General features: G+C 39.4%; 1 protein-coding gene across 3 annotated transcripts in view; it reads right to left on the bottom strand.

The window, feature by feature from the left end:
- Window positions 1-8,136, bottom strand: part of LOC135097706 (uncharacterized) — a 25,373-nt gene extending 17,237 nt beyond the window's left edge. For 2 of the 3 annotated variants that reach the window (XR_010265999.1, XM_063999694.1), the window contains exons 1-2: window positions 7,793-8,127; window positions 6,059-6,140 (exon numbers count right to left, since the gene is read on the bottom strand). Coding sequence is in view for 2 of the 3 variants with exons in the window: in XM_063999694.1 (XP_063855764.1) it covers window positions 6,059-6,140; window positions 7,793-7,834 (124 nt within the window). In the remaining variant the exon portion in view is untranslated. Of the gene's footprint in view, window positions 1-6,058; window positions 6,141-7,792 lie in introns of all 3 variants that reach the window. The other variant, XM_063999693.1, reaches the window with a different exon arrangement.
- Between the last annotated feature and the right edge of the window lie 6,864 nt (window positions 8,137-15,000).

Raw genomic sequence — 15,000 nt, forward strand, 5'->3', positions numbered from 1 at the left:
AGGGGAGGCATGCAGTTAGCAAGATCAAAAGAGCAGTAAGCATGAAAATAGCGGTAGAAGACAGCTAGATATGCAACATTGCGGCGGTGAGAGAGAGGCTGAAGACAGTCAGTTAGAGGAGAGGAGTTGATGAGATGAAAAGCTTTTGATTCCACCCTGTCTAGAAGAGCAGTATGAGTGGAACCCCCCCAGACATGTGAAGCATACTCCATACATGGATGGATAAGGCCCTTGTACAGAGTTAGCAGCTGAGGGGGTGAGAAAAACTGGCGGAGACGTCTCAGAACACCTAACTTCATAGAAGCTGTTTTAGCTAGAGATGAGATGTGAAGTTTCCAGTTCAGATTATAAGTAAAGGACAGACCGAGGATGTTCAGTGTAGAAGAGGGGGACAGTTGAGTGTCATTGAAGAAGAGGGGATAGTTGTCTGGAAGGTTGTGTCGAGTTGATAGATGGAGGAATTGAGTTTTTGAGGCATTGAACAATACCAAGTTTGCTCTGCCCCAATCAGAAATTTTAGAAAGATCAGAAGTCAGGCGTTCTGTGGCTTCCCTGCGTGATATGTTTACCTCCTGAAAGGTTGGACGTCTATGAAAAGACGTGGAAAAGTGCAGGGTGGTATCATCAGCGTAGGAGTGGATAGGACAAGAAGTTTGGTTTAGAAGATCATTAATGAATAATAAGAAGAGAGTGGGTGACAGGACAGAACCCTGAGGAACACCACTGTTAATAGATTTAGGAGAAGAACAGTGACCGTCTACCACAGCAGCAATAGAACGGTCAGAAAGAAAACTTGAGATGAAGTTACAGAGAGAAGGATGGAAACCGTAAGAGGGTAGTTTGGAAATCAAAGCTTTGTGCCAGACTCTATCAAAGGCTTTTGATATGTCCAAGGCAACAGCAAAAGTTTCACCAAAATCTCTAAAAGAGGATGACCAAGACTCAGTAAGGAAAGCTAGAAGATCACCAGTAGAGCGGCCTTGACGGAACCCATACTGGCAATCAGATAGAAGGTTGTGAAGTGATAGATGTTTAAGAATCTTCCTGTTGAGGATAGATTCAAAAACTTTAGATAAGCAGGAAATTAAAGCAATAGGATGGTAGTTTGAGGGATTAGAGCGGTCACCCTTTTTAGGAACAGGTTGAATGTAGGCAAACTTCCAGCAAGAAGGAAAGGTAGATGTTGACAGACAGAGCTGAAAGAGTTTGACTAGGCAAGGTGCAAGCACGGAGGCACAGTTTCGGAGAACAATAGGAGGGACCCCATCAGGTCCATAAGCCTTCCGAGGGTTTAGGCCAGCGAGGGCATGGAAAACATCATTGCGAAGAATTTTAATAGGTAGCATGAAGTAGTCAGAGGGTGGAGGAGAGGGAGGAACAAGCCCAGAATCGTCCAAGGTAGAGTTTTTAGCAAAGGTTTGAGCAAAGAGTTCAGCTTTAGAAATAGATGTGATAGCAGTGATGCCATCTGGCTGAAGTAGAGGAGGGAAAGAAGAAGAAGCAAAGTTATTGGAGATATTTTTGGCTAGATGCCAGAAATCACGAGGGGAGTTAGATCTTGAAAGGTTTTGACATTTTCTGTTAATGAAGGAGTTTTTGGCTAGTTGGAGAACAGACTTGGCATGGTTCCGGGCAGAAATATAAAGTGCATGAGATTCTGGTGATGGAAGGCTTAAGTACCTTTTGTGGGCCACCTCTCTATCATGTATAGCACGAGAACAAGCTGTGTTAAACCAAGGTTTAGAAGGTTTAGGACGAGAAAAAGAGTGAGGAATGTACGCCTCCATGCCAGACACTATCACCTCTGTTATGCGCTCAGCACACAAAGATGGGTCTCTGACACGGAAGCAGTAGTCATTCCAAGGAAAATCAGCAAAATACCTCCTCAGATCCCCCCAACTAGGAGAGGCAAAACGCCAGAGGCACCTTCACTTAGGGGGATCCTGAGGAGGGATTGGAGTGATAGGACAAGATAAAGATATGAGATTGTGATCGGAGGAGCCCAACGGAGAAGAAAGGGTGACAGCATAAGCAGAAGGATTAGAGGTCAGGAAAAGGTCAAGAATGTTGGACGTATCTCCAAGACGGTCAGGAATACGAGTAGGGTGTTGCACCAATTGCTCTAGGTCATGAAGGATAGCAAAGTTGTAGGCTAGTTCACCAGGATGGTCAGTGAAGGGAGAGGAAAGCCAAAGCTGGTGGTGAACATTGAAGTCTCCAAGAATGGAGATCTCTGCAAAAGGGAAGAAGGTCAGAATGTGCTCCACTTTGGAAGTTAAGTAGTCAAAGAATTTCTTATAGTCAGAGGAGTTAGGAGAGAGGTATACAGCACAGATAAATTTAGTACGAGAGTGACTCTGTAGTCGTAGCCAGATGGTGGAAAACTCGGAAGATTCAAGAGCGTGGGCACGAGAGCAGGTTAAGTCATTGCGCACATAAATGCAGCATCCAGCTTTGGATCGAAAATGAGGATAGAGAAAGTAGGAGGGAACAGAAAAGGGGCTACTGTCAGTTGCCTCAGACACCTGAGTTTCAGTGAGGAAAAGAAGATGAGGTTTAGAAGAGGAGAGGTGGTGTTCTACAGATTGAAAATTAGATCTTAGACCGCGAATGTTGTAGAAGTTAATGAAGAAAAAGTTGAGGGGGGTGTCAAGACACTTGGGGTCGTCGACAGAAAGGCAGTCCGACCTGGGGACATTTATGGACCCCTCCCCAGATGGGGACTCCGAGGCTGGTGTAGGAGTCGCCGTGATTTTAAAATTTTTGAGTGAAGGGTGTGTGTGTTATTAGGTGCTTGTAGTTTTGTGTGGAGGAAGAGAGTTGTCTTTAGAGGGCAGGCTGTGACTGCCCCTTTGTGTTGTGAGACACAAAGGGAAACGTTCAGTGAGGTCACAGCTGGGTTTAATGATAAGTTCACAGCACCCCCTGAACAGTGCTTTAGACCTCACTGGGAATAATTATCGTTTCGGCAGGTGTCTACTGCCTCTTCCTGGCAGGTTACCAAGGATGACTTAGTGGTGGGGCATATGAGGCAAATGCAATGCTGCTAGAGTGAAGTACAATACTGTTTCCTTATGAGATAACACTGTGCATGAAATTTCATATAATTTTCAAATCAGTACAGTCCCCTCCACTTCCATGTTCATCACTTAGCACTGCCAATGTTGTGAACCACCTGCTTTCACTCATACCTCAGACAAATCTCATCAATCCCTCCATCACCCTCCCTCTTACTCATAACGAGTGGAACGTGTCTTGGATGTAAGTCGAATCAGGTGCAGTGGTTCACAGCAGACAATTCACACACAGGCAATGCTAAGTGATGAACATGGAAGTAGAGGGAACTGTACTTCAAGCTGGCTGAAGTTCTGGCTATTTCACATTCATATAATATATATGGAGATAACTAGTAATCATAAGGCAAAGTGTGCCATCATAATGAAGCAGCAACCTCATTGTGCACTGCTGTGCTAAACCCAATCATGTCATCTGCTCATTTCCATTAGTTATAGTCAAGATTCCCTTCTGTGGTAGGAAGACGCATAAAGCAGCAAACTCATTGTGCATTGTTATGCTAAACCCAATCATGTCATCTGCTCATTTCTGTTGGTTATAGTCAAGATTCCCTTCTGTGGCAGGAAGATACAGCCTCACTGTGCACTTTACAGCTACCTTGAAAAAAATACTGCTTCTTTTAGAAAAGGTAACTGAGAGGGGTGCAGTGAAAGGAGAGGGAATTTCTCTTCAGTATTTTTGTTTCTACAATAAGACAAGGCATGTTGTATGTGTCTTGACCTGGCTACCCTCTTCAAGGAGGATGCCAACCAGGTGGGAAGATATAGGTGATTAAGACCATATGAGGTAGCCTGTTTTAAACAGCTTAGGTTTGTAAGTTGCTGTGGATGGAAGAATATGTGCATGAATGAAAATTAGAATGAATGATGCAAGGAAGGTGTGGGGAAGACTGAAAACTGTATATATATGGATGTATTTTACCTCCAATAAATGCAAAGAAAACTTTTAGGATGGGGTATTAGTGGTGACTATATTTAATGAAACTGAAACATGAGACTCGGAAACCAAGGAGAGAGGGAAAATGAATGTCATTGAGATGAGATATCTGAAGAGTATGTCTGGAGTAACACATAAGGATTGAATAATGAGTCAGTTGTGAACAATGAAGTGTGAAGGATAACTGGTGTGGAAAGAGAATAGGCTGACTGAGTAGAGCAGAAAGTGTAATGACAATAATATGCCTTCCCTTTGGAGCATCAGAAAAACACTTGAAAAATATATCTGAAGGTGGGACAAATATTTCTACCATGAGGTATAAAGTGCAGTGCCTTGGACATCAGGACTATAAGCAATTCCAGTCCCAAACAATTTGAGGGGCTTTATACCTCCTATCACTAATGGTTTGGGCATGCTGAGAGGAAGAACAGGGCTAAGTGGTGAGGATGTGTGAGGTGTAAGGCTGAGAAGAGAACCAGAAATGAAATGGACAGATGGTGTGAAGAGCATCATATGTAAGAGGGATATCTGTGAAACAAAGAAGAGGTCATGTTTATTAGTGATGAATGGAGAACTGTCATGAATGCACAAACAGAGATGCTGCATTAAGGATCAGATCAAGAGAAGGATCTTTTCACCACATATCACTCCAGAATGTTACACTCAGACTATGGATATGAAGCCACTGAAAGTGGATACTTTCTTTAATGTCTCCCATACAGAGGCTACAGCTCTCCTTACAACAAAGGAGAATCAAATGTCTCCAGCAGTTCACCATGAGAAAGCAAAGAAGAGAATGAGGAAGTAGATTTTAATGTAGTGATGGAAGGAATACCAGACTTCAAATTGGCTCATTCTATCAGGAGTAAGGAACAAGCCAGGAGCAGCCAATTTCAGCATCAAACCAAGCCAATCCTCCCTTTCCAAAATACTAAGTTAAGATCAACCTTGTCATCTGCATCTGCCAAGCAGCACAGACTTCACTCTTTCTGCAGGACTCTGAATCATGAATCATTAATGAAAGCAAGAGAGAGAGAGAGAGAGAGAGAGAGAGAGAGAGAGAGAGAGAGAGAGAGAGAGAGAGAGAGAGAGAGAGAGAGAGAGAGAGAGAGAGAGAGAGAGAGAGAGAGAGAGAGAGAGAGAGAGAGAGAGAGAGAGAGAGAGAGAGAGAGAGAGAGAGAGAGAGTTAGCTAGCTTATGCCTTGATCCAAACCTTCAACACCAAGATATCCAAGAGTATGGAGCATTACCAATATCTTCAGCAGATTGTCAATGTGCCTGAGACACTAGAAGAGGTATTTATGAAGAAATCTAAGCATTAATAGGTGAACTGACATTCCATGAGACCATACCATACTCATTCTGATTAAAAGACCCTGCAACTGTGCATCACAGACATAAACAGGCATTCATGAGCATACATTTGAGGTCAAGGTAAAATTGGGAGCACAAGTTATAGCTGCACATGACCTCATCTCCGTGTACACCACTGAAACTGAGATGGATTATATCCCTTACCCAAGGGCACAGAGGTAAGGGATATTCAATTTTCCATAGTTTACCTTCCCCATGCTTCCACAGGTAGTCTTTACCAACCAATCCAAAGGATGACAAATGGGTGAACTATGCATCAACTGCCCCAGCCCAGATTCAAATCAGGGCCCACAGATTCATAGTCAAGCACACGACCCGCTTTATCATGGAGGCACAGTGTCAGCTAATATATGAATAGCTACACAATGAATGCATCCTTTTTTTTTCTCTCTCTAAGATGGTAAAACTTCAGTCAACATGAGATGCTACTGTTGCAGAAATGGCCAGGTCTTTATAACTGGCCAATTGTGAGCATTTACTTAGCTAAGACAATATTAAATTGTTAGATAGTACATCATATTCTTGTCTCTCTACATAAAAGAACATTAGTCAGCTTAAGGCACCACTATCACAGAAATGGCCACCTCTTAAAAATAAATGAAAGAATGCACACTAGTTTTCACCAATGCTTATTAAGTATTGATGACTAAAGCTAATGATCACCAAAGCTTACCTGTCTCAGAGTCCACAGTAAAGCCCAGTTGTAGCCAGAGGTTGTCCTCGGGTTTCTCATCAATGGTGGTGTCACTCTTGGGCTGAAAATATTAAATAATCTTAGTGAAACAGAACACAATGAAACAGAATAAAATACCTAATCTGCAATCCATACATTGCAAATTTTGTTTGAGTATTGTGAGTCTCACAAATTTGACAGGACATATGAAAATAAGTAAAACAGAACACAGTAAGACAGAATAGAATGCCTGATCTCCAATCCACAGATTATATAAGTAAAACAGAACACAGTAAGACAGAACAGAATGCCTGATCTCCAATCCACAGATTAAATAAGTAAAACAGAACACAGTAAGACAGAACAGAATGCCTGATCTCCAATCCACAGATTAAATAAGTAAAACAGAACACAGTAAGACAGAACAGAATGCCTGATCTCCAATCCACAGATTAAATAAGTAAAACAGAACACAGTAAGACAGAACAGAATGCCTGATCTCCAATCCACAGATTAAATAAGTAAAACAGAACACAGTAAGACAGAACAGAATGCCTGATCTCCAATCCACAGATTATATAAGTAAAACAGAACACAGTAAGACAGAACAGAATGCCTGATCTCCAATCCAGAGATTAGAGGTTTTGTTTAAGTATTGCAAGTTTTGTGAATTTGTGGATGATATAAAAATATTAAACAATCTCAGTAAAACAAAACAAAAAATACCAAAGTATTCACACTATACAAGTGTTGTCTGAACATTGCAAGGTTAATGAATTTGACAGGAAGGAATGAAGGACATGAAAATATTAAACAACCTCAGTCAAATAACACAATTAAATAAAATAAATTACCTAATCTCTAATAAAGCCAATAAAAAGGTTTGTTAATGGATGAATGACATGAAAATATTAAACATCCTTAGTAAAATAACACAATTAAACAATAAATGACCTAATTTCTAATAAACCCAATAAAAAGTTTAGTTTGAGCAATGCAAGTCTCATGCATTAGAAAGGAGGGACTGTAGAACATAAGATGGAGAGAATGATATAGGGAAAATAATGAAATAAGCTCAAGGAAGGCCTTATAGTGGCATAAGTGAAACACCTTTCTTAGCTCTCGGGTTCTGAGTCACTAACTCTGGCAAGTGCCGCAATTCTGCCCCCTTTATGTGCCCTCCGTCATATTCATACGGGTACCTACGGTCAATAATTCTGCAGGAGGCAAGTTTATCATTGTACTTGCCCTTAATAACATCAGCTAGAGTATGAACACTTATAGACTGAAGGTCTGGGTGTTTCCCAATCTCAAGGATAGGAAGCAACAGAGCCTTGGAGAAGTCACCAGTGAGATTCTCTTCACGTTTATAACTTTTGTTTAAAGCCTTCATTATAGAGACACGAGTTTCCGAGTGGCAACAATTCATCTCTGGGTCAGAGGATGACCTGAGTGGATCCAGTTTCCTGAGTTTGGTCTCCACAGTACTGGCACCCATTTCTGAATGTGATCGTTCTATGGGATAAATGTGCCCACAGTTGGAACCATGGTTGTCTGGCGATAAGCTGATTGAAAATTCAGTTGAGTCAAAGAGGCTGGACCGAGGCGTGTCACAAGTACTGGAGGAGAGTGAGAGTCATCGGCATGGAGTGCCAGAGAGGGTGGTGTAGTGTGGGGACACAGCCAGGTTAGACTTGGGTGAGAAGTTATCATCACTGAACTGAAATGACTTACACTCTCTTCCCTGCAGCACATTGTCATACAAGTCTTGGGCATTCATGGTAGTAGTGTTTCTTCTTTGCTTGTGCAGCTGTGCTTCTTTACCTACTCAGGTGTCCAGATCCAGTAATTCACTTCTGTCTGAGTTCTGCAAGTTCTTGCTGTACATTCTTGTCCCTTGAAAGCAACATTGCAATTAAAACTAACATAACAAAAGTAACAAAACATATTTGTACAAGAGTTGAATAAAATCATGATTTAAAACAAATAAAATAAAAAATCTATTTACTTGATTTACATCAGATTTTTTATATAAATCAATTCTTTTATTACAGGCAAAGCAAAGTTTTCTAAGGAGATTGTTGTTTCATTTTGAGCTGCCTGATCCAGCCCAGCTCAACTATAACACTATTCAAACACTAATATCTCTTCAACAACATAGCCAATTGTAACAAAATTTGCACCATATGACAGCACAACTCTATCAATTTTATATGATATAGCTTTCATCTCTTCTATTGGCTGAAGTCAAAGGGTAACTTGTAAAAAGTAGAAGTGTGTCAAAATTGGGATTTTGTAAACCAAACTTCAGTTTTTGCAGGTTTTCATCAACTTTTGTTTGTCTCAACAAAAGTGGACACCAATAAACACAAAATGAAATTTCCTATCCAACAGTACATAGCACAACCATTCGACTCTTGCAATGTTTTTTGCTAGAGTGATCTGAATATTAGTCAAGTGCACAATCTGCAGGGTGCTTCCACTGTTTCATTACTGACAGCTTCGCTCGTCAATCGCCTTCCAGGCACTTTACTGGTTTAACCCTTATAGGGTGGATGGTGTCTATAGTTGATGCAATGTAGAGGCAGGTGGCTTCTATAGTTGACCTGCATTTTGTGGGCTTAATTTCAAATTTTCCAAAGTTCACGGTGGCAGAAGATTGAAGAGGAAGAATTGATAAGTGTGATGCTATTACATGTTAAGTAGTTGGTCAAAGCAGAGTTGAGAAATTGATGGGACATGACCTATTTTCACTGAATTGTCAAAACCAGCCCAGGTTGGAGGGGTGTCCATGAGGAATGTTCCTGTCCTTTAGGGGTTTAGGGGTTGTTCCAGTAACTATTTGTTTCAGTCTTATGAGGCCATTTTCTTGTATCAAACTTGGCCAATGTTAAATGAAACTGTACTTTAATATACATTACCCAAGAGGAGTTTTTCACATAAAAATCATAGCTTAATCAGATCTGTTAGGTTAAAGTAACTATACATAAACACAAAGAAAAAGAAATGGAACTCCAATCAAACATAAAAGTATAGTAAAAAAAAAAAAAAAAAAAAAAAAAAAAAAAAAAAATTATATATATATATATATATATATATATATATATATATATATATATATATATATATATATATATATATATACACAATTTAAATCATTAGATATTTGACCCAATGTAACATTTCAATAATTTTGAATACAGTATATTTAATTTTGATTTAAATAATTATTTTTTACTATAAGTTAAATAAACTTAAATAATTTGACTTAAATCAAACCTACCCTGTAATGCACGTCACAACAAATTTTTCCTGCCATCACCTAAGTGAATAATGTAGTTATTGTCAGTAACAGCCCCCCAAAAATAAGAGGAGATGCAGGGCCAAGGAAATATGTATATATACAAGATGCCCTAATCACATCCTAGCTTAGCTTCCTCTTGTCCCCTCTGCTCCCCTCCCTTGCCTTACCCTCCCACCTCTGTCCTCCCATGCTGTGTGATCAATCAGGCTAACAAACTCCACCCATGCAATACAATGGTGCATAAGTGGACACAATGGCACTCAAAGGATGGACTCATAAATCTCATGAAGTATAATGACAGGTTTAGTGAAATTTCATGTACTACAGGGAGTGTGTCAATGCACTGTGCTGTTCATCTGCATTCACCTGTCACACCACGAACCATACAACAGTCACACCACACCACACACCACACAACCTGTCACACCACGACGTACCACACCCCACAATACCTCAGCCACACCAAACCTGAAGCAAGTCTAGGCCTCACCACACCACACGCCACACTACACATAAACCCACAACACCTTAGTCACACCACACCACACTTACACCAGATCTCGGCCCCACTATACCTCAGTACACCACCACACCACACACCACCACGACAAGCACACATCAAAGAACACCTGACCACAGCACACCGCACCTATACCACGGCATGTGCACACCACGGAGGACACCACACTTCGCTTCAACCAAGCCACGTCAGTCTCAGTAATCCTACGCTGCAGACTCATTCCTCACTCAACTTTACCCAAGCTACTTAACAAGATGACCAACGTGATGCACTGACACACGAAAATCAAAGTATATAAGAGTCGTATAACACTAATCATCTCTGGTTATGACGAGAAAACGGCCGCGTCGATCAAGTCTGTCCTCTCATAACATTAGCAAGTGTTCCTGAAACATTTCCTGTCAAGGGATACTTATCAAAACTATCAAGCACTTATCTATCATTGTGGTAACCTACGACAACAGCTCATTGAAACTTAGAAAGATTAATTATCACCGGCAGCAGCTCCTTCCCACATCTCTTTTTGGCCAATAATCAGTTTTCTTTCATCCTCCCTAACTGACTGGCGATCAGTTTAAGTCTTATCTACCATAACTACGACCTACGACAACAGCAAGCTTATTAAAACATGAAAAATAAAATAAAAATAAAAATAAAAATAAGCAGCTACAGCTCTTACCCGTCCTCTCATTCTCTCTGTGGCAAAGAAAGTTTGACGTTCTCCAAACGTCTTTCATTGAATATTTAAAAACAATATACCCATGGGATCAGTAAAAAACTATCCACCTCCTACTATATTGACGAATATGTAAAAAAATGTAAATACATAATGTGATGAGTTAATAATAAGGGCCTAAAGCTTCAATAGAACAAAGTCAAATGAACGATTAAATTTAAATTATGAAGTGACTCAATCCTTATATGTTTCATATCTTTAAGTAATGGTTCAAAACTATGAATTATAGTTCTTTTTTTGAGACTGGAATTAATCCATCACTATTTTCTCTCTCTCTCTCTCTCTCTCTCTCTCTCTCTCTCTCTCTCTCTCTAAGTATTCAGGCCAACATCGTAGATAATTCTAAATGAACTAACAAATAAATAAACCATTATAACCATACCAGGCAATATATATATATATATATATATATATATATATATATATATATATATATATATATATATATATATATATATATATATATATATATTTAGTGCCCTCTAAGGGGTGTGATGTTCCCTTGTGGCACACGATAATTACAAAACCTATCACTGGATTAAGAGAAATACAAGTACTGACACTTTTATGATTTTTAATAAATAATGGAATAATCCGAAATAATAATAATAAAAAGAAAGCAATTCAGAAATACAAAATAAATGGTAGCGTACTCTTCAGTTACATAATTCAGAAATACAAAATAAATGATAGCTTACTCTTCAGTTACATAATTCAGAAATACAAAAATAAATGGTAGCGTATTCTTCAATTACATAAAAACTACGATGGAGATATTTTCGCGACTACTGAGTTGTGGGGGAGACCAGAGAATAAATAAATAAATAACAAATATATACCCAAAAAGTATGTATAGACCTGAGGACAGTCTCACACGGTGATCTCGAACCAGGTGGTTTCACTAGTCCCGTGGAGAAAACCAACAAAAAAAAAAACGAAAAAAATGCGAATATCTATCCACTCAGAAATAGTTTATCAACAGGAATATCTGAGGGGAATCCAAGAGGGTCTGAGGAGAATCCGAGAGAGACTGCTTTAGTAAATTATTGTTAAATAAACACTTACTTAATATTACAGGAAATGGAGGAGGAGATTATCAGACTGCATGCTCACCTGAGGAGAATCCGAGAGAGACTGGCTTTGCTTGTGAGGAAATCGGCGGGAAACTAAGGATAAAGGTTTCCAATGGGGAAATTTATTAAGTTATAATTTTGTTTTTTAGTGGGGGGGGCGACTAGGTTGTGAGTTCAGGGATGAAAAATATGAATAATTAAGTTACTGTTTACTTTATAGTTGTTACTTTAAGAAGTTTAATTCAATGGACTTTTGAAATCAATTAGGGAATTAGTCAAAGTCTGGTATCTCTTCCCGGCTTGCGTAGCAACAGGGGTAATAGGACGGCGAAGCAAAGAAGATTTATCAGATTCGTCAACCTCATTGGCGCGGCGTAATTATCTGGGATTTGTTTGAGCTGGTTTAAGACCTTACCATTATAGAACTAATTTTATCGTATTAAGGGCTCCCCATTCTCTGGGATTAGGTGAAAAATTCGCCTCTATAACCTGGCCAAGCAGGAGAAATTACGTTTATTCACGGGGTAAATTTGTTATAGAAGTGGTCAACACAGTGACGCTGAGAGGGGGGGGGAAAAAGCAAGGACAAAAGGACACTGAGGAGAGGAGGGGAAGGGGAGGGGTTAGTCACATGGTACTGAGATTCTGGTCACCCCCGCACACTACATGGGCCCTAGCCTAGGAAAAAAAATAGAAATATACATAATTAATTTCTCAGCACTACATATATATATATATATATATATATATATATATATATATATATATATATATATATATATATATATATATATATATATATATATATATATATATATATATATATATATATATATATATATATATATATATATATATATATATATATATATATATATATATATATATATATATATATATATATATCAACAAGTATAACAAATTAAAACCACTTGTTTTTTCAGCCAAACCTATAAGGCAGAAAACTGTACCAGGAACACGTTTATAAAGAATAAACTCTTACCAGAACACATTTTGAAGGAATAAAATCGTACCCCAGAACCAGACGCCAGCGGAGGAACAACATTATAAAATATACACCTCAGTTTGCCTTCGTAAGCTATTGCCGGAGCGCGAGTTTGTTTTCAAGTGTTGTACACAAAGTCACTGACCCAGATAGTTGAGAGCTGGGGGAGTTTTAACTAGAAGCAAACATCACACACACACACACACACACACTCCCTCCCTTAGTACCTGCCCTGCCAGCCCACGATAAAACAGTATATCAAAACAACACACACACACACACACACACACACACACACACACTGAAAACATACTCGTACTCTGGGAAGTGAAACCAAAGCAATTTTAAGAGAGAGAGAGAGAGAGAGAGAGAGAGAGAGAGAGAGAGAGAGAGAGAGAGAGATCTGCCCTGCGTCACACACACACACACACACACATTCAGTTGGATAGTTTTATTTTCCTATATTGAGTAAAAGAGCTCTCTCTCTCTCTCTCTCTCTCTCTCTCTCTCTCTCTCTCTCTCTGTGTGTGTGTGTGTGTGTGTGTGTGTGTGTACGGGAAGAAGAGAGGGAAGGAAGGGAAGATGAAAGATGGTGAGTGATGAAGGAGGAATGAGGGAGAGAAGAATGATAGTAAGGAGGAAAGAAAGGAGGAAAAGGAAGAGAGAGAGAGAGAGAGAGAGAGAGAGAGAGAGAGAGAGAGAGAGAGAGAGAGAGAGAGAGAGAGAGAGCAGTAATAATATATGCATCAGTAATTACTCAACTAAGATACACATTCATAAAGTAAACACACACACATACACACACACACACACACACACACACACACACACACACACATACACAAACACACCTGGCATCCCCTCAAGGGACAACTAAGCCTCTACTCTCTCCTCTTGCGGCCGTATCTTCGCCCTCACATTCCCCTCACAACATTCCCGCACCGAGAGAGAGAGTTTCACCTCCCCTCATAGCGACACATTAGGTAAAAATTTCTTCTCATTTCCCTTTTTACATTCTCAGAAACTCTGTAGCAAATAATCTAGTCAGCCATAGAAATATCCCATTTTCTCTCATATTCAGGGTACACTAAAGCTTACGCGCTTCTCAGAACCAGTAATATGTAAACACAAGTCACCGCTCCAAGCACTCCGTTTTCTCTTATATGTTTTCAGCCTCCCGTTCTCTTTCTACTGCACAGATTTTTCGTCTTTCATCTCTTCTTCCTCATTTTTTTATACATACACATTCTGTGCACGCTTTTCGACACATACGTTACACGTCTTTTCTATACATCATATTACTGGTTCTGAGAAGCGCGTAAGCTTTAGTGTACCCTGAATATGAGAGAAAATGGGATATTTCTATGGCTGACTAGATTATTTGCTACAACTCTACACTCCAATGACGCCATGCTAGTTCTAATATTTCCTTTATATATATATATATATATATATATATATATATATATATATATATATATATATATATATATATATATATATATATATATATATATATTTTTTTTTTTTTTTTTTTTTTTTCTTTTTTTTTATCCCTTCACGGTTTCCCTTCATATATATTTTCCCCACAACTATCTTACATCCATTAAAAGTTCCAAGCGCGGTGTTTTTTTTTCCCCTTCCTGGCAACATTCCGTGGTGTAATGGATCCGGCTTTTCCCTTCCAGCCCCTTCCAGCCCCTTCCAGTCCCCTTCTAGTCCCCTTCCTTTTCCCCTTCCCTTCCCTGCCTCATACTTGTAACTCTGCATCGCCACTTCCACCAGCACCACCACCACCGCCACCACCTCAATTTACCTGTTCTCATTTCGTTACATCAGTTTGCTCTTTCTTACAATGTGTAGTGGTGTTTTGTGTGTTTTATCTCATTTCAGTGTTGCTATTTGTGTTATTTTCACTTTCTTCTGTGTTATTTTATCTTTCTTCTATCTATCTATCTATCTATCTATCTATCTATCTACCTATCTGTTTATTCCTTCACTGCTTTCTTGCACATCTTTCCTATTAATCAATCTGTGCAAAGTGTTCCGTTTATTTCATCCTTATTTCACGCTCCTTATTGCTTCCCTCACTCCTGCTGGTATCTTCCCCTTCAACGCACTCTTTCTCTCAGCCTCCGCTAAGCTTCTCTCTACCACCTGTTTCTTATTAATCTTACTTTTTCCTCCCACTAAGGGCGATGCGAGGCGAGATCTGCCAAGCGGGATGCTAAGTGTAGCTGTAAAATAGCGTGCACTTACTTAGATATTGGTGTTCGCATGATTTTCCTCGTGTATACTCGTAT

Source organism: Scylla paramamosain, unplaced genomic scaffold (assembly GCF_035594125.1).
Source record: "Scylla paramamosain isolate STU-SP2022 unplaced genomic scaffold, ASM3559412v1 Contig29, whole genome shotgun sequence".
NCBI lineage: Eukaryota > Metazoa > Arthropoda > Malacostraca > Decapoda > Portunidae > Scylla > Scylla paramamosain.